The sequence below is a fragment of the Cnephaeus nilssonii genome (genome assembly GCF_951640355.1).
Source record: "Cnephaeus nilssonii genome assembly, chromosome: 15".
Taxonomy (NCBI): domain Eukaryota; kingdom Metazoa; phylum Chordata; class Mammalia; order Chiroptera; family Vespertilionidae; genus Cnephaeus; species Cnephaeus nilssonii.
The window spans coordinates 9,900,886-9,922,008 of NC_137086.1; the positions used below are offsets into that span (position 1 = coordinate 9,900,886).

The 21,123-nt window shown below is 46.7% G+C and overlaps 1 protein-coding gene across 7 annotated transcripts in view; it reads right to left on the bottom strand.

Annotated features, from left to right (window-relative positions):
* The window catches only part of ITSN2 (intersectin 2), a 98,806-nt gene that overhangs the window by 6,822 nt on the left and 70,861 nt on the right, over window positions 1–21,123 (bottom strand). For all 7 annotated transcript variants that reach the window (XM_079792143.1, XM_079792138.1, XM_079792137.1 and 4 more), the window contains 4 exons: window positions 5,831–5,952; window positions 4,540–4,646; window positions 3,518–3,701; window positions 704–802 (listed from right to left, as the gene is read on the bottom strand). In XM_079792143.1, coding sequence (XP_079648269.1) covers window positions 704–802; window positions 3,518–3,701; window positions 4,540–4,646; window positions 5,831–5,952 — 512 coding nt within the window. The remainder of the gene's footprint in view (window positions 1–703; window positions 803–3,517; window positions 3,702–4,539; window positions 4,647–5,830; window positions 5,953–21,123) is intronic.

The window sequence follows — 21,123 nt, forward strand, 5'->3', positions numbered from 1 at the left end:
CCACCATGGTCCAGGGAGAACCAATAAAAGCAACAGTCGTGTATTATTACTCGTTTTTCTTTGCAAGGTGGTTAATACACATCCACGACTGTGTGGGGAATAATCCTTTGTCACGCCTGCCTCCTCCTTAGGCCTTATATTGGCTCAAGAGGCGCACACTGCTTATGTCGCAAAGATGGGTGGAACGTGAGAAGGACTGTTCAGTCAGCAGCTGAGGTGGGGGGACGATGAGAACTCTGTTTAGGACGTGCTGAGCTGGGCACCTGGGACATCCGGGCAAGGGTGTTCAGTTGGTAAGTGAGTTTAGGGTTCAGCAGAAAGACTGGGGCCCAAGGCTGTGCTGCTGGTGGACCCTGGGCTCCAGGCGGGCTTCACCCGGGAGACCTAGAGGGTCTTCGCCTGTCAGACACACTGGGGACTCTGAGAGGCGGGGCTTCCTGTGAAGGGGAGGACAGGTTATCAAGTGACATCAGGTGCTTCCTTTCACTGCTCACTTCCAAGGATTCAGCCCTTCAGATTGTATTCGGTTTCATGGTGTGCACACACGCACACCCACACACGCACGCGCACACACACACACACACTCTCTCCCTCTCCCCGTGCCTGGTCCAGGAGGCAGTGGAGTGCGATCATGGGCGGGGAGGGTGGCTGGTGTACTGAGGCTCCCTCCCAGGGTCCTGCCTCTGTCCCGGCGGGCACTCACGCTTCGGATGAGGAGGGGGTAGCGGGTGATCCTCTGCATGGGCTTCAGCAGGAAGCTGGAAAGGGGCATGCCTTTACATCGCGGGTCAGACGCCAGCTTCTGCAAAACAACCGAGAGGTTCGTGGGGAGTCACTGCCCGGGGAGAGCAAGGAAACAGCGGCGGTACTCCTGACCCTTTAGATCTCTAACGTCTTTCAAAAACCCAAGGTCCATAATGATGCGTTCAGATTAGCGCCGGAGTATCTCACCTCATGTGCCAAACCCAGAGATGCCTCTCGGTTCTTTCTCACAGGCGTCTGACAGCCCGTGTGATCGAATCACTCCTTCCTTTGCTTCCAAAACCACTCTCCGCTGTCTTCCCACCCACTGACCTCAGTCACCTTCCTTCTCCTCTACCCACTCTGAACGGTGGGTGCTGCCCCAGATCCCTCCCCGCAGCTGAGTCCCCGAGTCCGTAACCCAGACCCTCTCGGAGCTCTGCACTCACCACATTACTCTCCTCCTCACCTGGATGCCCCAAAGACCCTCCACACCTCAACACACCCCAACACGAAGTCCTCATCTCCCCTCGTAAAAGCCTTCCTTCCTACCTCTATGCCCACTGGAGCTGCTAGCACCATTCTGCACCCAACCACCTTCCCCCCATGCCTAGGAGTCACCACTGACGCCAATCTCTCTTCTAAGTAAGTCTTGATTGCCCCCCACCCGCCTGCCCATTGTCCCTACTTTATGAACAATAAGTGCTACCATTTACTGAGCACCTAACTACGTGTCAGGTAATGAATGCATTGGCCTTTGCTAGTTCTGGCCCTTCATTCTTCTATCTTTGGCTAATCATACTCATCTCTGAAATCTCAGATTATGCCTTCTCTTGTCCAGGCTTTCCGCTTCCTTGACACCTTCCCTCCATTCCAGGGGTCCTTCTTGAGCCCCCATAATATCCCATGGCTGCCTCTCAGAATGCCACACCCGGACTGGGTTGTCACACACAGAGGTATCATGTTTGAGGTGTCTCCATGCTCAGCCCCCAGCCTGTTAACTCCAGGAGGCCACAGGCCACATCTTATGTGCTTCTCCTGCTAGTACTGGTACTCGTCTCAATATAGCAGCTTCAATGCTGGGACCATCATTTCAAATGACTGAAAAGTACATTTACTACAGTTTACCTATAATTGGCTACTATGGGATATTAAAATTGCTCTCTCCCTTTGTTTTTGGATATATTTATAAATGTTGCTAAAACAAGCATGTTCATGGTGGTTTTTTTTTGTTTTGTTTGTTTGTTTTTAGAGCCCAACCGAGTCCTGAGTGGGTGCAGCCGAGCCCCGAAGGGCAGAGTCAGACCGAAGAGCCACGCCTAGCCCCTTCATGGTCTTCATGTCTATATTTTCTGACTCTTTTAAAAAAAGTAACATTTTAGAACACAGCTTATGGTCACATCATTTTGCTTTTTAATGTGATCAATACTATGCAATTCAATATAAGACTAGAAACTATTTTTATTTATTTTTATTACTTTTACACTTGCGATGACGCTGACATCCTATTTGCATTGCTGTTTGAACAAACACATTAACCTTTCACTATGCTTTAGAAGGTAAATGTCCGATTTTTAATTTTACTATTGATTATTACATTACATCATTCAGATGCACTCACAATTTTACATTTACCTAATCTGATCAATGCTTGTTTCTACAAACTTGGTTTCTTTCTGTTTCTTCTAGTGCATTTGTAGGCAGCCCCTTACCTGTCCTCAGCGCCTTCTACGGAACCATTTGTGCATCCCTGAGGTCACCCTAAGGAGGTCAGTGTGACTGGCATCTACTGAATGCTTACAGAGGCTGGGCTCCGCGCTATCGTCTGGTCACCCCTGGCTTACAGGTGAAGGGACTAAAGGCGCCAGGCGCTGAGTGACTTACCCAGGCCACACACTGGACGGCTGATGGGGCTGGGAGTGCAACCTCGCTGTCCCATTCTGAAGCCTTTCTTGTTCTGAACATATTTTCTTGCCTCCTGGGATAAACCTATTTGGTTGTGACAGACTCTTCTTTCCATATGATGCTTAATTCTAGCCACTGTTTTTAAATTGAGATGTTAACAACCCTATTGTAAGAGCTATTGGGTTGTAAGCCCCTGCCCTATTTTTGCTCACTGCCGTGTTACTGCAGGGATGCCGCTGGCTCACTGTACCGTGCACGGTGCTGAGTGAGGTGTCAGATAATGAATGCTCTCACACTGCCTGCTTGTAGTTATGGCCACAGCACCAGGAACCAGTCGTTCCGGAAGGCTTGACGACATCTGTGTACACGTCCAGTATAGGCATAGGATCACAGACATGCACTTCATGTATTATCCTAATTCCTGGCATCACCATGTTTTTCTTCCTCTCATTTCCTTTTGTCCACACTTCCTTATTCATCCACTCATTGTAAGTTTTATTTTATCTTGTTACATTTTATACACTTCAGTAAGCTATTATGTATTCTTTCTGGAATACGATGGGTATAAAATAAATAAATTGACAAAATTAAGAAAGTGACATTCTGAATTTGGGGAGTATAAAATAGTTGATTTTTGTAAATAGGCTTAAAAAAGCACTCTGCTATATTAAGATGGGCAAAATCATGGTTAAGTGCCAAGAAAAATAAACTCAACATGAAAGGCTCCACAAAGCAATCAGAATGTTCTTTGCTCTATCTGTATCTCCTTTGGAAACATGGGGATCCCCCCTTCTCACCACCCCCCCGTGACTGTGATTCCCCCTCCGCCTCAGAACGGGCTGGCGTGTTATGGTCCCCAGAATGGCGTTACCTTTAAAAATTCTTTGAAGTCCGTGTCCTCGTCGGTCTTCTGCTGTAAGAGGGCGGCTCCGTTGAGCTGGCAGCTGCAGAACCGGATGTAGGCCTGCATGTGGGACAGCTCGGCCGCCAGGATGTCCCCGATCATCTGCACCGGCATCTTCTCGCCCCCGGTCTTCTTCCGAACCCGCAGGGCCCTGTAACCGACACCCTCTCACTGTCTGCTTCTAAGCGACTGTCCTGTGGGGCCTAACCAGTAGCGATAACCAGTGGGTTCCGGCAAAGCCTCTGGCACCCAGACGGCACAGTCAGGAGGAGGAGGAGGCAGGTGGCCAGAAAGCCCTGCTGGCCAAGCCCCGCTGGGTGAAATGTTAGTGAAGAAGAATAAGCACACGTGGTCACCACACGTGGGTGTTTCTTCTGCCTCATTTCTATGCCTTTGTAATTGCTTTGGTTTCACCTTAGTTTCTTAGCAAAGTTTCTTCTGACAAATTCCAACTTGTTCTCACTCTCTAGGGAAAAAGGGAGCAGGGGCCCACAGGGCCAGGTGTGGAGGAGGGAGCCTCTGCCCAGGACAGCTGCTGGGCCCCAGGAGGAAGGAGGCAGCCAGAGCTGGGACCGCTGATCCTCCTCCAGGAGTCTGTCCGCACGGGCACAGGGACAGAGACTCACCCCAAGGAGGGGAATTCCACGCGGGCCGAGGGGCTGCCCGACGGGCCATTACGTGTGGGCCAGGAGCTGCACTTCTGACTCCCCCCAATACAGCGTCAAGCAAACGTTGACACAGTGTGTTTAATGCTTTCATTTCTTTGTCTCGTCAGAGTATTTTCTTTGTTATACTTCTTTATTTTAATAACGAGGTGTTTTACAGTTCCAGGGCATTTCATACCATAATAATAAGACGAAAAGCCCAGGAGAGCAGAGAACAGTGGAAGGTCCTTCGCTAAGGAGCCCTGCGGAGAGTTACGTGTGCAAGTCTGGGGCCTGGGGGCGGGGTGGGGGTCGTGGCCACGAGGGGTGAGGCCCTGCACTCACTTCAGCAGCTTCGTGTTGGACATGATGAGCTCCTTCCAGTTGACGAAGATCAAGGCCATTTCTCCTTCAGTGAGAGAGCCTGACTCTGCCATCCGTTTCTGAAAAACCTAGGTTTAAAACACAGAAAAGTTAGCTGAAGTGTGAATATTCAACCTATGAGGCCTAAATCAATGCCGTCAGACACTGACGCTAATAAGATCATGCTCTTTTAAAATAAACATATTTATGGTGGTTAACTTTGATGACTTCCCTACTGACTGCCATGGGGGCCCCCATCAGGGTGGATCCTAAGGACTGACTCCGGTCGTCTCATCAGGAGGAGCGGCTCTCACACTCTGTCCTGGGCGCTACGGGGGTGACATGAACACCTGGCACACAGCACCGACACCAAGAGCCTGCAGAGCGGGCGGAGGACTGCGGTCAGGCTGAGCAGTCTGTCAAAGTTCAGCCAAATAAACAGCGAAGACTGCGTCACCCCAAGACCGACAATCACACAGACAGGGAGGCGAAAGGCAGGCCGTGCTGGGGGGCAGGCTCAGGAGGCCGCAGCTTCTGCTCCGTGCTGTTATCAGGAGGGTCATGGACAGGCATATGATGCACCTGTTGAGCCTGTTTGTGTGTTTTGGGGAGTGGGTGGGGGGTCCCCTGGTCTCCTTAGGTGATTTATTTAACTAAAAGCCATGGAAACAAAACTATCAAGTCTCACTTTATTTACTCAAACACACGTCATCTTGAAGAACTGCTCTAACAGCCGCTGTCAGCATAGAGGCCGCTGCTGCTGTCAACAGGCACAAACATAAACAGTAAATAGATGACAATTGGGAGATGTTTTACAATATGGCCCTAGCTGGTTTCCAAACTGATACAAATGTGAGGGGAACACTCCCACTGCTTAATAATTCCCTCGGAAACATCAGGGTTTATGAAAATGTCAGGTGTCACAACAGTGTAGATAAAGTTAGGCCAAAATGTGAGGTAGGAAAGTTTACTTTAGTGCCCTCCCCCCTACTCTGTACCCTTGTCCTTCCCAGACGGGGCCTCTACCACTTTCGACCGAGGCGCCCGAGTGCCCCTTTCTCTCTCTCTCTCTCTCTCTCTCTCTCTCAATCTCTCTCTCTCCACTCTGAATTACCTAATCCGGGAAAAAGTTGGCCTCAGATCGGAGCCCTCTCCAGCGGGCAGAGAAAGCATTTGAGAGGGTGAGAACTCTCACATCAGAGGTGACACCTCGCCTCCAGGCCTCCCACCCCTCCGCTCCCAGAGCCCAGAGCCCGTCAGCCGGGACCCTCACCTCCACGACCAGCTGCAGGTCGTCCACATACCGCTCCTCGGTCTGAATCAGCTCGTGGATGTAGCCCTGCCTCTTCCTCTCCATCGGCTGCATGGTGTCCAGTGTTTGGAGGTCAGCACACCCTATGGAAAGACAGGGTAGCGTTTCAAAACAGAATTTCAGTCTCTGCAGGAAACCGAGGTCTGTCCGCAGAGGCGCTGCGTTTCTGAATGCTGCCTTGCGGGAACTACGCGGCTTCCCCAAGAGCCCGGGCCTGCGGCGGGCGGCGCACACCTGCGGACAATGACCGCTCGGGGCTCCAAAGCAGTGAATTGGCAACACCTGCAACATGTCCATTTCCTTCCCAAGAGGTAAGGGCAGGATGAAGGATTTAAACAAAAATCTCAGAGAGATCAGCTTGTGAAGAATCTATGCCAGTCTCACCATCTCAAGACATTTTCAAAGACACTGGAATGATGAAAGGAATCACACGCTTCGGACCAGTGTTTGTCAAACCACAGGCCCTGAGCTCCCGGGGGGTCATGATACCCGTCCAGTTTTGTAGGCAGAAGCTGTCACGTGCAAGCACTGGCAAGCATTGTTCTCTGAAAAATTTCAGGTAGGGACATATGTGGGGATGGAAAATGTATTTCTCACTGTGAGCTGCTGCTTAAAAATGTTTGAGAAACATTTCTGTAGATTTCTCAAAGTCAAGTGCTACGCCAGGAAACCTACAGTTCCCAGCAACCACTGGTTCTCAACAAGACCGCTGAACCCACTGGGACAGAGGACCGGTGGTCTGGGACCCACACGAGCCGCCTCACGTCAGGGTGAGAGGTGGGTCACTTTACAGGCACATGGGGCTGAACCAAATGTCAGACTGGGGAGTGACAGGATCCAGAACCAGTCAGTAAGCAGCTTATGCACGGCGGCAGGGGAACAGCTCAGCAAGGCCTTCCTCAGGCAGACAGAAAAAGCAGGTGGTACCCAACAACGACAGCACCAAGCAGCACGGGTGCAGATCTAAGAGCTGGAGAGAGGAAGTGAGGGAGGCATGGATGCTCTCTGAAGGAGCGGCAATCAGGGAGGGCGGCGGGAGGAAGGGGCTGACTTGGGCAGTGCCCAGGTGGACAGGGGCAGTGTCTGCACAGCCTGGGTAAGTGCTTGGCTGGCACTGGGAACCCACGGACAACGCCACAGAGGCAGAAAACGCCAGGGTCAGACTGGGCTAATTTTAAAGGGGCTTCCTCTTTCTGGTGGCCTGTGACTATTTACAGACTTTGTACAGATGGGGCTTACAGATCGTTATAACGAAGGCAGCTGTTCTATTTTCTGCACACGTTGCCAACAGCTTTAAAAAAAAAAGCACTCCCACAGTACAACAAAAATTGAGTAAGGCCGGTTTGGTGCTACCAGGAAGAAAACAGTGCCTCTGTCAGGTCCAAAATTACCCAGCTTCCCCGAGGGCCGTATTTTATTCTGTTCCGCCAGGGAGAACCGCAGGAACGACTGAGGTTCTGGACCAGCAGGGCAGACAGCTGCCTAGCAGACCGGGCTGACACCTGGCGGAGCGGAACGCTTCTGACCCCGATGTGGTCCGGGTCGCGGGCCCGAGTTGCCAGCCGACTCCGATGGAAGCCAGCAGAACAGTCTGAGGCGACCTCCCCTCTTACACTAGAATTTCACAAGTTTGGTCACTCGCATTCCGCACACCCATGTTCCGTCTCTACTATTATTTACCTAACGGTTTTCTCCACATTCACTCCTGTGGAGTTCACCTTCTGGGGAGCCATGGATTGGATGCACTGGCTATGTCTCCCCCAGTAGTCACTGAAATAAATGACCATTACAGTGAGTCCTCTCGGGTGCTGTTCCGCATGCCACTGCTGGGTGCCACCTGGACACGCAGCGTGTGCCACGCTTTGGGGAACGATGACATTATACCCACCGGCATCGGCCTCTCTATCTGCTCTGCACCTCAGAATAATAGGGAACGTCTCGGATATTTGATCGTTTCTAAGGCTGGGACATACACGCAGTGGCCAGATTATTATGACCGCCCCATCAGTACTTGGTTGGGCCACCTTTTGCCTTCAATGCTGCGGCGATTCTTCTTGGCATTGACTCCACGAGATGTTGAAAGGTGATGCGAGGAATCTGACACCATGCCTGATGAATAGCGCTGTCCAGTTCTGTGAGATTGGATGGTGGTGGAACCAGCTGCCTGGTGGCTCTTTTAACTTCGTCCCACAAATGCTCAATTGGATTGCGATCTGGTGATTGTGGGGGCCACCTAAGCAAGGTAAAGTCTCCCTCATGTTCTTGAAACCACTCCTGCACAATACGAGCACCGTGGTGTGGCGCATTGTCTTGTTGGAAGAAGCCATCTCCATTGGGATACGCCATCAACATGATAGGATGAACTTGATCAGCAACGATACTTAGGTATGTTGTGCTATTCAGACATTGTTCCACATGAATTAAAGGGCCCAAATCATGCCAGGAAAACATGCCCCAAACCATAACACTGCCCCCACCAGCTTGAAGGGTTGTACTCATGCATGTGGGGTGCATGTTTTCATGCTGTTTCCATGAAATTCTCACTCTGCCATCTGCATGATGCACCTGGAAACGTGATTCATCGGACCACATGACTTTTTTCCAATGCTCGACTGTCCAATCCTTGTGTCCCTGTGCGAATTGGAGACGTTTTATCTTGGTAACTGCAGACAGCAAAGGTGTTCGAACAGGCCTTCGGCTTCCATGTCCCATACGATGCAGTGTACGGCGAGTTTGCCTACAAACGTCAGGTGGTCATAATAATCTGGCCACTCCGTGTATGTGACATTAGCTTTATCGGGGTGACTGGTGGGGACAATCTTGCACGTGTCATTACAAACTTTCATTCTCTGTTCAAGTTTCCTGACCCCCTACCTTCACTTTAGCTGTTCTTACCTCTGATGTTAGGGAAGATGCCCCTCCCCCTCCCCGCCCTTTCCCTCCGTGTTCACGCACCCCTGAACTTCCTTCCTGTGTCTAGGGATGAGACTGTGCCAGTTTCTTCCTCAAGCCAGCATCCTTAACCGGCCCTCTCCTGCAGGACCCTTCCCCAGGCTCACAATTCCACGGTCAGTACCCACGGGTTCCTTCTTCGCCCAGACACGCGGGGAAGTGTCCCCCCTACACCCCTGTTTAAAACAAGCACCCGTCCTCCAATCCCGCTCCCTCCTCCAGCACCCTCTCTCTGGTCTCACTGCCAAACGGCCAATCCCCCAGCTCGCCCTGTCACTTTACCAATTTCGAGGACTTTGGCTTCTGTGCCCCTGCTCCATGGACACTGCCCTGGTGAAGGGAACAGTGACCTTGCCATTACCAAATCCAGGGACCTCCTCCACCTGCCCACAGCACGGACACCCCAGAGGAGTCCCGCCCCCCAGCCTTTGTGACTCTCGTCACCATGGCGCTTCGTTCTGTGCCTGTGCCTCTGCCTGCCCCCAGGCTCCCTGCTCCCCCTGGGCGTCCAATAAACGCGACAACGCTGCAGACTGGGTATTCCCCGGGAGGGCCCTGCCCTCAGAAACATTTATGTTTGATGAACCCGAGGGTTCCCCTCTTTCTGGAGGAGAGGGGAAGTGCTTTTTGAGAACCAAGGAGTTGGTTTGTGGGCAGAATACACCTGTGCCATCCTCTATTCCTGCACTGCCCGATATGGCAGCCGTAGCAACGTGTGACTATGGAGCACTCGAACCGTGGCCGTCCAAACAGAGCAGGTACAAAGACCGAATGCAAAGACCTTGTACAAAAAACCCAGGCGCAGTGGTTCTCAACCTTTCTATAATGCCGAGACCCTTCCATACAGTTCCTCATGTTGTGGTGACCCCCAACCATAAAATTATTTTCGTTGCTACTTCATGACTGTAATTTTGCTACTGTTAATGAATCGTAATGTAAATATCTGTGTTTTCCGATGGTCTTAGGCTCTACAGTCGTGACCCACAGGTTGAGAACCGCTAGCAGGGTCGCCGAAGACCATCGGAAAACACAGGTATTTACATTACAATTCATAACAGTAGCAAAATTACAGTCATGAAGTAGCAACGAAAATAATTTTATGGTTGGGGGTCACCACAACATGAGGAACTGTATTAAAGGGTCGCGGCATTAGAAAGGTTGAGAACCACTACACTCCTACTGATCACATTTTAAAAAGTTAATATGAAATGGAGAAGTACAGATTGGTAGTTACAAAACAGTCACAGCATAGGAACTACAGTCAATACTATTGTAATAACTGTATATGGTGCCAGGCGGGTACTGGAAATATCAGGGGGACACTCTGTAAAGTATACAGTTGTCTAACCACTATACTATATACCTGAAACCAAACTAATACTGAATGTAAGCTGTAATTGAAAAAAAAATTTAAATGCAAATAAAAAATTAAAAAAATAGAAATGCTAACATTTTGGATAATACTGGGTTAAGAAAAAATTATTAATTTCATGAATGTTTCTTACTTTTTTTTAGTGTGGCTGCTGGGAATTTTTAAATTACATTTGGGGTTGCATTTGTGACTTACATTATATTTTTATTGAACAGCTCAAGCCAGCTGCAACGTTTCTTATTGTTTTGTTACGTTCATACCGAACAGAATGCTCACTGGCTTGTTATTTGCAGGATGAAGCTCTCGCTTGGTGGCACGGGTGCCAGAGTCTCCACCATGCAGCCCCCACCACCTTTCAGCCACCCTGGCCTGAGCCCCTTCCTCAGGATGGGCTTCACACACAGTCCTCTGCACGGAGCCGTCTTACCTTTCACGGTGCGGCTCACGGGATCCTACTTTGGGAAACCTTTCTCATCCCGTCTCACTTACGCCAGACTGCCTCTCCTTGGTGTTTCGATGGTACTGGTTTGTGTCTGTATTTTCACACTTCACAAGATGTAACTTGTATTGTAGTTCATCTGTATACTGTTGGTATGCCTGGCTTTCCCAATGCAGCTAGGGACTGTGTCTAACACGGTTCTTTTATTTCAAACTTAGCAGAGGTCAGGAAATATCTTCCCCACTTCTCACCTTTCCCCTGCTCTGCTCCTGCACGAAGGCCAACCCTGCAGGCTGCTTTTGTAAGCTCTATTTTAGCTGGTGTCTGCCTGCGTTTGCCCAATGAGAGAAGGCTTCAGCAGGAGACTGAAGACTACAGGGCAGACTAGGGAAAAAAAAAAATCTCTTGCCAGATTATAAGAAAACTTTTAGCCTCTGCTTGGTAAAGAATAGAAATGCCGGGCTTGCAATTCACACACGTTTGAAGTTCAAGAAGTCCTTAACTGATGAATCAGCACCTGTGGGCCTGGAGAAGAAATATATCTTCCAAGGACAGCTTGTGGTTAACTGGGCACACATTCCTAACGAGGGTCTAGCAGCCACTCTACAGAGGCCACTCACCCACACTGCATTTCAGGGAAAAGCTATGGACTGAACCTTCGGCCTCCGCACTGTGCTCTTGCTGTCTGAGCCAACTGTTATAAAGGACTTCCCAGTGTCCTCTCTTGACCAGTGGGCTGAGATCTGCCCATCCAATGGGAAACTGTGTGGCAATATCCTCATTTGCATCTACACTGACCAATCAGAATGCATGATTCCAACCAATCAGAACCATGCTATTTGGAACTATCAGAATTGTGGTATTTTGATTCCTCATTTGCATCAAAATGGACCAATCAGGAAACAAGGTGGGAATTTCTCTCTAAAAAGCAGAGTTCCCTTCATTTTGATAAAGTGCACTTTCAGTTTCCCTGGAGGTTGCATTCCTCTAGTTTGCAAACTGTTCATTTGAATAAAGTTTCTTCTCTTTCCACACTTCAGATTGGGGACTTTGTTAACACAAAAATTGGTGATACCCTTAGGTGCTTGGCCAAAGAAAATGTACAACTGCTCTTGTAGCCTTGGTCATACATGATTTACACAGAAAAACCAACTCTCACTAAAGGTGAGTTAAAGTTAAAAATTACAAAAAACAACAAACGATCCACCATAAATAAAAAAATGAGGATCAGAACCCCAAGAACGTATGATATAGAACAAAATATAGAATAAAATATAAAATATGTATGTTTAAAATAACTCAAGACATATATGAAGGGTTGGAAACCCTAAGCAGATTCGATAAAAGGGATAGGCAGATTTGAAAAAGAAGTGAATAAAAATGGCAAACATTACCATGGAAATAATAAATTAATAGATCCAACACATCTGAAGAATTAGTAAATCTGAAAACAGAGCTGAAGAAATTACTTAGACAAAAGGATAGAAAACATAAAATAGATTAAAAGACATAAAACATAAAACAGAGGACAGTCCTGGCTGGTGTGGCTCACTTGATTGGAGTGTCATCCCGCACACCAAAAGGTGGCAGGTTCAATCCCAGGTCAGGACACATGCAGGAGGCAATCAATTGATGATTAGCTCTCACATCGATGTTTCTCTCCCTACCTCTCTTTAAGATTACACACACACACACACACACACACACACACACACACACACACACACGACAGAATAACAAGGCCCAACGAAATCTAATAGGAATCTAGGAGGGAAATTGGAAAGAATGGGAAGAGGTCATACTGAATTACAATGGTTGAGAACTTTCTAGAACCAATGAAAGATATAATTCTACAGATTCAGGAGGAACAATGACTCCTGATTTTGGTGGTGGGGATCCTTAGACTGCAAAACACTAAGGAGGAAGAAAAAATTAAAACAAAAAGCAAAAGCAAAATAACTACACACAAACAACAATCACAATGGTTGTTCATTTCTTGAGCCAACAATAGGGGGTATTGAGAAAAAAACAAAACCTGTCAAATTAGAATTCTAATTAGACTATCATGGATGAGGGAGGAATAAAGACATTTCCAGGCGAAGTCTGAGAGCATTTACCACTCATAGATGTGACTAAAGGAACTATTAAAAATTGTATTTTGGGAAGAAGGAAACTGAATAAGAAGAAAAAAAAGAGATGTAAGGAGTGGTTTAAAAAAAAAAAGGAATGGTGAACAAAAAGACTAGCAAATATATGAAAAATCAAAATAATTATTAACAGTATAAAATAATAATGACTAGGTTGGTTGGTATAAATTCAAAGTGAATTTTGAAAAAAAAAAGCAAAGAATATGCATGATAAACAAATATACAATAAGGTAATATAAATAGAAGTAGTAAATGTTTCTATAGAATAAATAGCTTAAATCTGCCAGTTGACATTCTAGATCAAGCATGTCAAACTCACGGCCCACAATGAATATTTTTGCAGCCCAGCCAATATAACGGTATGTAGCAAACATTTTAATAAAAATTTCGTAGCTTAATTTTTATAATATCCTGTTATACATAATTATTAATAATGAACTACATGTTCGCTAATGACTGATGACTATAATTCATTCATTTCCCTTACACGCCTTATGTGCAGGCGCACCATTTCTCTTCACTAATACTAGCAGCGAATATTTTATTTAATTTTTTAAATTTATTTTTTAAAATATATTTTATTGATTTTTCACAGAGAGGGAGAGGGACAGAGAGTCCGAAACATCGATCAGCTGCTTCCTGCACACCCTGCACTGGGGATGTGCCCGCAACCAAGGTACATGCCCCTGACCAGAATCAAACCCGGGACCCCTCAGTCCGCAGGCTGATGCTCTATCCACTGAGCCAAACCGGTTTCAGCAGCAGCGAATATTTTAGCAGCCGATGGCCATGTCATTAGTCCTGTACTGACTTGTTTGGTGTGCGCAACAGGAAATATTTTGCTTTTGGAGAACAACAAAAATAGGTTTATTTGCATTACACTTATTAATCTGTACAGTTATTCAGTGTCTGGTAAGTTAATGTTCAAGAAAAAAATATTAATTTTTATTAAAAGGTTCTATTATTTTATGTTAACGATGACTCATTTATTTCGGCCCTTTGTATTCAGCATGTCTCTATTGAAATAAACCTACATTTATATGAAAATTTAAGCTTTTGATTTTTTTCTGGCCCACATAAACTTAAACCTTGTTTATTTGGCCCGTGTGAGCCTTTGAGTTTGACATCCTTGTTCTAGATTGAACAGAAACTTTCAGCCAGATGCTGTTTACAAAGACACCTAACGCATCAAGTTACAGAAATGTGACCAGGGCTGCGAAAAGCTACAGACGTACAAAATATAAAGGAGCAGCAGGGGAGGCTTCATTAACAGAAGACAGAATAGGCTTTCATACCCTCCCCAGCATTCCCGTTCCCTAGCCTGCTTTATTTCTCTAAGACCCTACATACTTCCTCATTTTGTTTGTTTTCTGTCTTAACCCTACTCAATGGCCTATTTTACAATTTGCTGTATCCCAGTGTCTGACGCATGGCAGATCTTCAACAAGTATTGTAGAATGTGATATGAAGATAAATTCTGAGCTGTGGGAGACAGTATATCGATATTAACTATGGGCAGTGAGAACTTCCTGGTAAGTTCTTTCTGGTAGACAGGAAGAATGGGGAAGTAAGAAAAATGAGAGATCATGGTTCTTATCGGGTCAAAGTTCCAGAGAAACAATTACTGGTGTGCTGGGCCACAAGACCCCCAACATTTGTGTTAGGCTGTGGAGGCCGAGAGAAAAAATTACGAATAATGTATAATGGTTGTGAAACTTGTCCCACTATAGTTGGGAGCAACCGTTCTAGGTCACAGCGCAAGCAAGAACAAGAGGCGAGCGGAATGCTTACGAAAGGAGAGGAGAGAGGTCTGCAAAGATTCCAAAAGGTAAAGGACAAAAGACGATTTGTGATGACTAGTACAAAGAGGTCTTGTTCAGATTATGTCATCAAGTCCTGAAAAGTCCTTGTCCACTTTGAGGAGAGCACCGCCCCTGAATAAAGCGATTCTCTGTGTGCCCCAAAGTAAGCAGCTGTGGTATCACATAATGGTTTTCACTCTCACTGTGTTTAAGCTCAGTGGAAGGACAAGCTTTTAACAGTAAGTCCAGATGACTAAACTGTGCATTTTCTGAAGGCTGCCTTTAATACTGAAGTTTTATCAGGGCACTAGAAAACTACTGGCTATTCTGGTTTTTTAAAAATATATATTTTATTGATTTTTCACAGAGAGGAAGGGAGAGGGATAGAGAGTTAGAAACATCGATGAGAGAGAAACATCGATCAGCTGCCTCCTGCACACTCCCTACTGGGGATGTGCCTGCAACCAAGGCACATGCCCTTGACCGGGATCGAACCTGGGACCTCCCAGTCCGCAGGCTGACGCTCTATCCACTGAGCCAAACCGGTTAGGGCTGGCTATCCTTGTTGTATGAAAGAATAGCCTTTTATTCACTTGGCAAATATCCACTGAGTGCAAGCTATGTACCAGGTAACATGCTGCCACCAGGAAGACATACAGATATTTGTGATTTTGTTTTGGAAATTTAAATAATTCGTGAACCATGTTTTAAACTCCTGTGCCTTTTTTGATGCCTGTCAAGTTCACTGTCATCAGGTGTTAGGCTGCTCATTTAAGCATGAAAAAGAAGTCTGTATTGCATTCTAATGCTGCGGACCAACAGAAAGCAAGTTATCAGGCTATCGTTGGGTTTCATCTTGAAGGGTGTTGGCTGGTTTCTGTTCTGAAAGAGCTGTACTTAATACCAGTCTTTGCAGGTGACACTCATCATGGTCTCCGCTACTCAAACTGATAATCACGGGGCCTGGTGGTGAAGAATAATGCAGAAAGGATATTCAAGTAGAATCTGCAGATGTTTTATGATTATTTATGCTATTGCATTTCTCATCGTTCATAACCTGATGGCCATTTATGACAGATAACTTGGAGTCATAAGAAATTGCCACGAAGTGTTTCATTAACAAGGATCAAATTGATGCCTCACTAAAGGAGAAATGGACGGACACCATCTCAGGATGATCTTAATTAAATTAAACCGGGATGCCTTTGGGCCTTTTAAAAGTCTCTTGAGCACTTTAAAATAGAAATAAATTTGGGCTTCACAATTTAAAAAAAAATTCTAGAACTTCCCAAATCAACTCTGTTGATAAATGCAAGTGGATAAAGAAATTTGTTTTTATTTTTAAATCTATGGTGAAACATCATTAGCCTGAAAGAAGCAAAGACCTCCCAGTGGTAGACAAAGAAGACTTGGCGTCAGAAAGCAGTTGGTTCAAGCTGATACCTGTATCCCTCCTAGTCTGCCAGAGTAAGATCACCAGCTCAACCAAGGGAATTAATGTGCTACTCAGAATATGGAGTATTATGAAGAGATGTCACGAAACAGGAGTTTCTTCATGCTCACCCAACACAGAACTTTCAGTTCTAACAGTAAACATAACTGTTACCAACCTGGGTATGACAATCCACAACCTTTGACCAATCCTCTGAATACCTGATCTAACTCTGATCCCTATTGTACGCATACATGGAGAATCTGAAGCTTGGTGGTTAAGTGACTTACCGCAGAATTCAGAGCTACCAAATCCCTAAATCTAGGTCTCTTGAGTCAAGTCCTACACTTTGAAATGCCAGGCCATTTTAAATGGACTTACATTGCAACCCTTTTGGAGGCAAACCATTGACGATAGCATGTATAAGATTAACCTGGTCTTAGGTCTGCTTAACTGAATTCTAGAAGATAAAAGGGTTCAGTATAAATATTCTGAATGCCCAATAGCTCAAAGACACCGAAAAAGCCAATAGGGCCTTTACTCTCTGTTAACTCTTTTTTGTGTCTAAGTGACATACTGGTCCCTTATGTAGACCTCTCCTCTGTCCAACACGTAATCAGTAGCTTCTAATAGGCAAATTCAAACCTACTGTTCCACATACTTCAGCAGTTTGTATCAGTACATTTATGAATACAGTACTGTTCTGGGGCAAAAGGAGTTTCATATACACATATACATATATATTTTTAAATCAGTATTACTGAATAGCCTACACATCCCTAATTTTCCCCAATGGTATGATCATACAGCCCATATTTTCAACTTGTTTATGACTACACTAGAGGCTGGGTGCATGAAATTCATGCACTGGGGGCGGGGGGGGGGGGTGTCCCTCAGCCCGGCCTGCGTCCTCTCGCAGTCGGACATCCTTAGCGCTGCGCTCACCAGCCGTGAGCCCAGCTTCTGGCTGAGTGGTGCTCCCCCTGTGGGAGCGTACTGACCACCAGGAGGAAGCTCCTGCGTTGAGCATCTGCCCCCTCGTGGTCAGTGCGCATCATAGCGACCAGTCATTCCGACGTTCGGCCGATTGGTACATTAGCCTTTTGTTATCCTATATAATAAAAGTCTAATATGCTAAGTGTCTAGTCGTCCAGTTATTCATTCAACCAATCAAAGTATAATCCTATCTAATAAAAGAGTAATATGCAAATTGACCGTACCTCCACCACACCACAAGCCACGCCCACCAGCCAATCAGGAGTGAGTATGCAAATTAACTCAACCAAGATGGCTGCAGCCACGAAGAGAGCAGGAGGCTTGGGTTTCCCCGGCAATGGAGGAAGCCAAGCTTCCCGCACATCCTGGCTGACCCTGGACTCCACTCAAGGCTACAAAGTTTCAATTATAGAAGATAAATAAATCCCAACAAAAATGACTGTGGCCATGGAGCGAACAGGAGGCTTGGGTTTCCCTGGCAATGGAGGAAGCCAAGCTTTCCGCCTGCCCTGGCCTCCGCTCAAGGCTACAAAGTTTCAATTATAGAAGATAAATATATCCCAGATACCAGGGCCTCCGCTTGGGTTGCCAGGGGGCATGGCTGGCCTGAAAACCACCACAGGCCCCTTGCCCAGGCTGCCCCACGCCCCAAGGGAACCCCCACCCTGACCTGGGGCACCCTTCAGGGCAAACCAGCTGGCCCCCACCCGTGCACCAGACCTTTATCCTATCTAATAAAAGAGTAATATGCAAATTGACCAACACTCCAACACACAAGATGGCTGCCCCCATCTGGACACAAGATGGCCAGCAGGGGAGGGCAGTTGGGAGGGACCAGGCCTGCAAGGGAGGGCAGTTGGGGGCGATCAAGCCTGCAGGGGAGAGCAGTTAGGGGTGACCAGGCCGGCAGAGGAGGAAAGTTGGGGGCGACCGGGCCTGCAGGGAAGGGCAGTTGGGGGGGGGGGGACCCAGGCCTGCAGGGGAGGGAAGTTAGGGGTGACCAGGCCTGCAGGGGAGGGCAGTTAGGGGCAATCAGGCTGGCAGGGGAGCAGTTAGGAAATAATCAGGCTGGCAGGGGAGTGGTTAGGGCAGTGATGGGCAACCTTTTGAGCTTGGTGTGTCAAACTTCGCCAAAAAACTGAGCATAACTCGGGTAGTGTGTCACTTTGAGGGAAAAACTAACTCCAAGACTCTAGTCGCAAATGTTTCATCCTCAGGAGCAGCAAATGTTTCATCCTTGGCATGCGGCCGCGTGTCATCAGAAATGGCTACGCGTGTCAGTGCTGACACGCGTGTCATAGGTTCGACATCACTGGGTTAGGGGGTGATCAGGCTGGCAGGCAGAAGCAATTAGGGGCAATCAGGAAGGCAGGCAGGCGAGCAGTTGGGAGCCAGCAGTCCTGGGTTTTGAGAGGGATGTCCCAGATTGGAGAGGGTGCAGGCTGGGCTGAGGGACACCCCCCTCACCCCCCCCTCCATGCATGAATTTCATGCACTGGGCCTCTAGTACACTAATGATATTCTAAGGCTGCTCCCTGCTCACTGTGATGTGCACTGACCACCAGGGGGCAGACACTCCAACTGGAAGGTTAGCTTGCTGCTGGGGCAGCCGATTGGGACTGAGCAAGACAGGCTGGACACACCCTGGAGCCCTCCTGTGGTTCATCCCTGGCTGGCCAACCTCCCGAGTTCCTCCCTAGCCCAAATCGTGCACCGGTGAGGTCCCTCGGCCTAGCCTGCGCCCTCTTGCAATCCAGGACCCCTCAGGGGATGTCAGAGAGCCAGTTTTGGCCTGATCCCGCAGGCGAGGCCAAGGGATCCCACAGGTGCATGAATTCGTGCACCGGATCTCTAGTATAGGATAATTGGACACTCCACCCCAAACTGCTGAGTTCAGGACACGATTCTATAGCATTGCCTGACTATGATTTCATGGTGGTTGACATGACCCACTGGTGACACAGGGGTCCAGTAGCAGATCTTCCCAGTACTTTGACCAGCCTGGGTTCATTTAAAGCAGTTAATTCTCCTTACTCTCTTCTCACCTCTATCTTGGAATTAATGGATGATTGTTCTGTTTTGTAATCTGGAGTAACAGCAGCTCCCATCCCAGTTAATGGGGGATGGCTAAGGGCACAAACTTTGGAGCTGGATCCAGACCTGAGTTCCAGCTCCGCCAATTACTAACCCAGACACATACCTACAGTGCTTTGTCTATTGCTTGGTGTACAGATGATGCTTAGTAACTGTTAGCTGTTATCTCTAGTATCTATGTATTAGACATTGAACTAGTGCTTCTAAAAGTCCCTTAAGTCTCATCTGCAATGTATGTATCACTATCTTCATTACATAGAGGGGGCTAAGGCTCAGCGGGGTGAGTCTGTAGAGCCAGAATTTAAAGCAATGCTCCTACTATGCTCATTTTACCACTCTCTGATATTCTCTCTCTCCCTCCCCCCCCCCTCCTCTCTCTCTCGTTTTTTGTTGATCCTCACCCTAGGATATTTTCCCATTGATTCTTAGAGAGAGTGGAAGGAATGGGGAGAAAGAGAGAAACATCGATGTGAGAGAGACACATCGATTGGTTGCTTCCCACACGAGCCCTGACCAAGGCCGGGGGCCTGCAACTGAGATACACGCCCTTGAATGAAATCGAACCTGGGATCCTTTAGTCCACAGGCTGATGCTCTATCCACTGAGCCAAACCTGCCAGGGCTGATTTTATCAATTCTTTAAGTAATTTTTCCTTTTGACAACAGCATTAAGACATCTCTCTTAAGCACATCTTTCAAAACTTGTTGTTCTTGTTTAAAAAAAGTTTAAAAAGCAATTATGAAGATAAGTGACTCAATTTAAAAATGGGCAAAGCAATGTTATCTCTGATAAGCGTTTAATCTCCAACATTTACAGGGAACTCATACAACTTAACAAAAGGAAGACAAATAACCCAATCAAAAATTAGGCAACAGACCTAAATAGATACTTTTTGAAAGAGGACATACAGAAGGCCAAGAGACATATGAAAACATACTCAAAGTCACTAATCATCCGAGAGATGCAAATCAAAACGACAATGAGGTATCATCTTACACCTGTCAGAACAGCTATCATCAACAAATCAACAAACGACAAGTGCTGGCGAGGATGCGGAGAAAAAGGAACCCTCCTGCACTGCTGGTGGGAATGCAGACTGGTGCAGCCACTGTGGAGAACAGTATGGAGTTTCCTCAAAAAACTAAAAATGGAACTCCCATTTGACCCAGTGATTCCACTTCTAGGAACATACCCCAAGAAACTAGAAACACCAATCAGAAAGGATATATGCACCCCTATGTTCATAGTGGTACAATTTACCACAGCTAAGATTTGGAAACAGCCTGAGTGCCCATCAGCAGATGAGTGGATTAGAAAACTGTGGCACATCTACACAATGGAATACTACGCTGCGGTAAAAAGGAAGGAACTTTTACCATTTGCAACAGCATGGATGGAGCTGAAGAGCATTATGCTAAATGAAGTAAGTCAATTAGAGAAAGATAAATGTTACATGATCTCACTCATTTGTGGAATATAATGGACAACATAAACTGATGAACAAAAACAGATCCAGAGACAGAGAAGCATCCGGGGACAACGGGGGGATAAGGACACATATGTAATACCTTAATCAATAAAGAAAAAAAATTTTAAAAGATGGGCAAAGGACCTGAATACACATTTCTCCAAAGAAGATATACAAAAGACCAAAAAAGCACATGAAAAGATGTTCAACATCATTAGTTATCAAGAGGATGCAGATCAAAACCACAATGAGATGTCACTTCACACCCAAAAGGATGGCTTTAACAAAGTCAGATAATAACAGGTGGTGGCAAGGACGTGGAGAAACAGAAACCCTTATAACACTGCTGGTTGGAATAAAATGGTACAGCCACTTTGGAAAACAGTCTAGCAGTTCCTAGAAAAGTTAAATATAGAATTACCATTTGACCCAGCAATTCCACTCCTAGGTATATACTCAAGAGTAATGGAACATAGATCCACACAAAAACATGTACACAAATGTTCATAGCAGCATTATTTGTAATAACAAAAAAGTAGAAACAACCCAAAC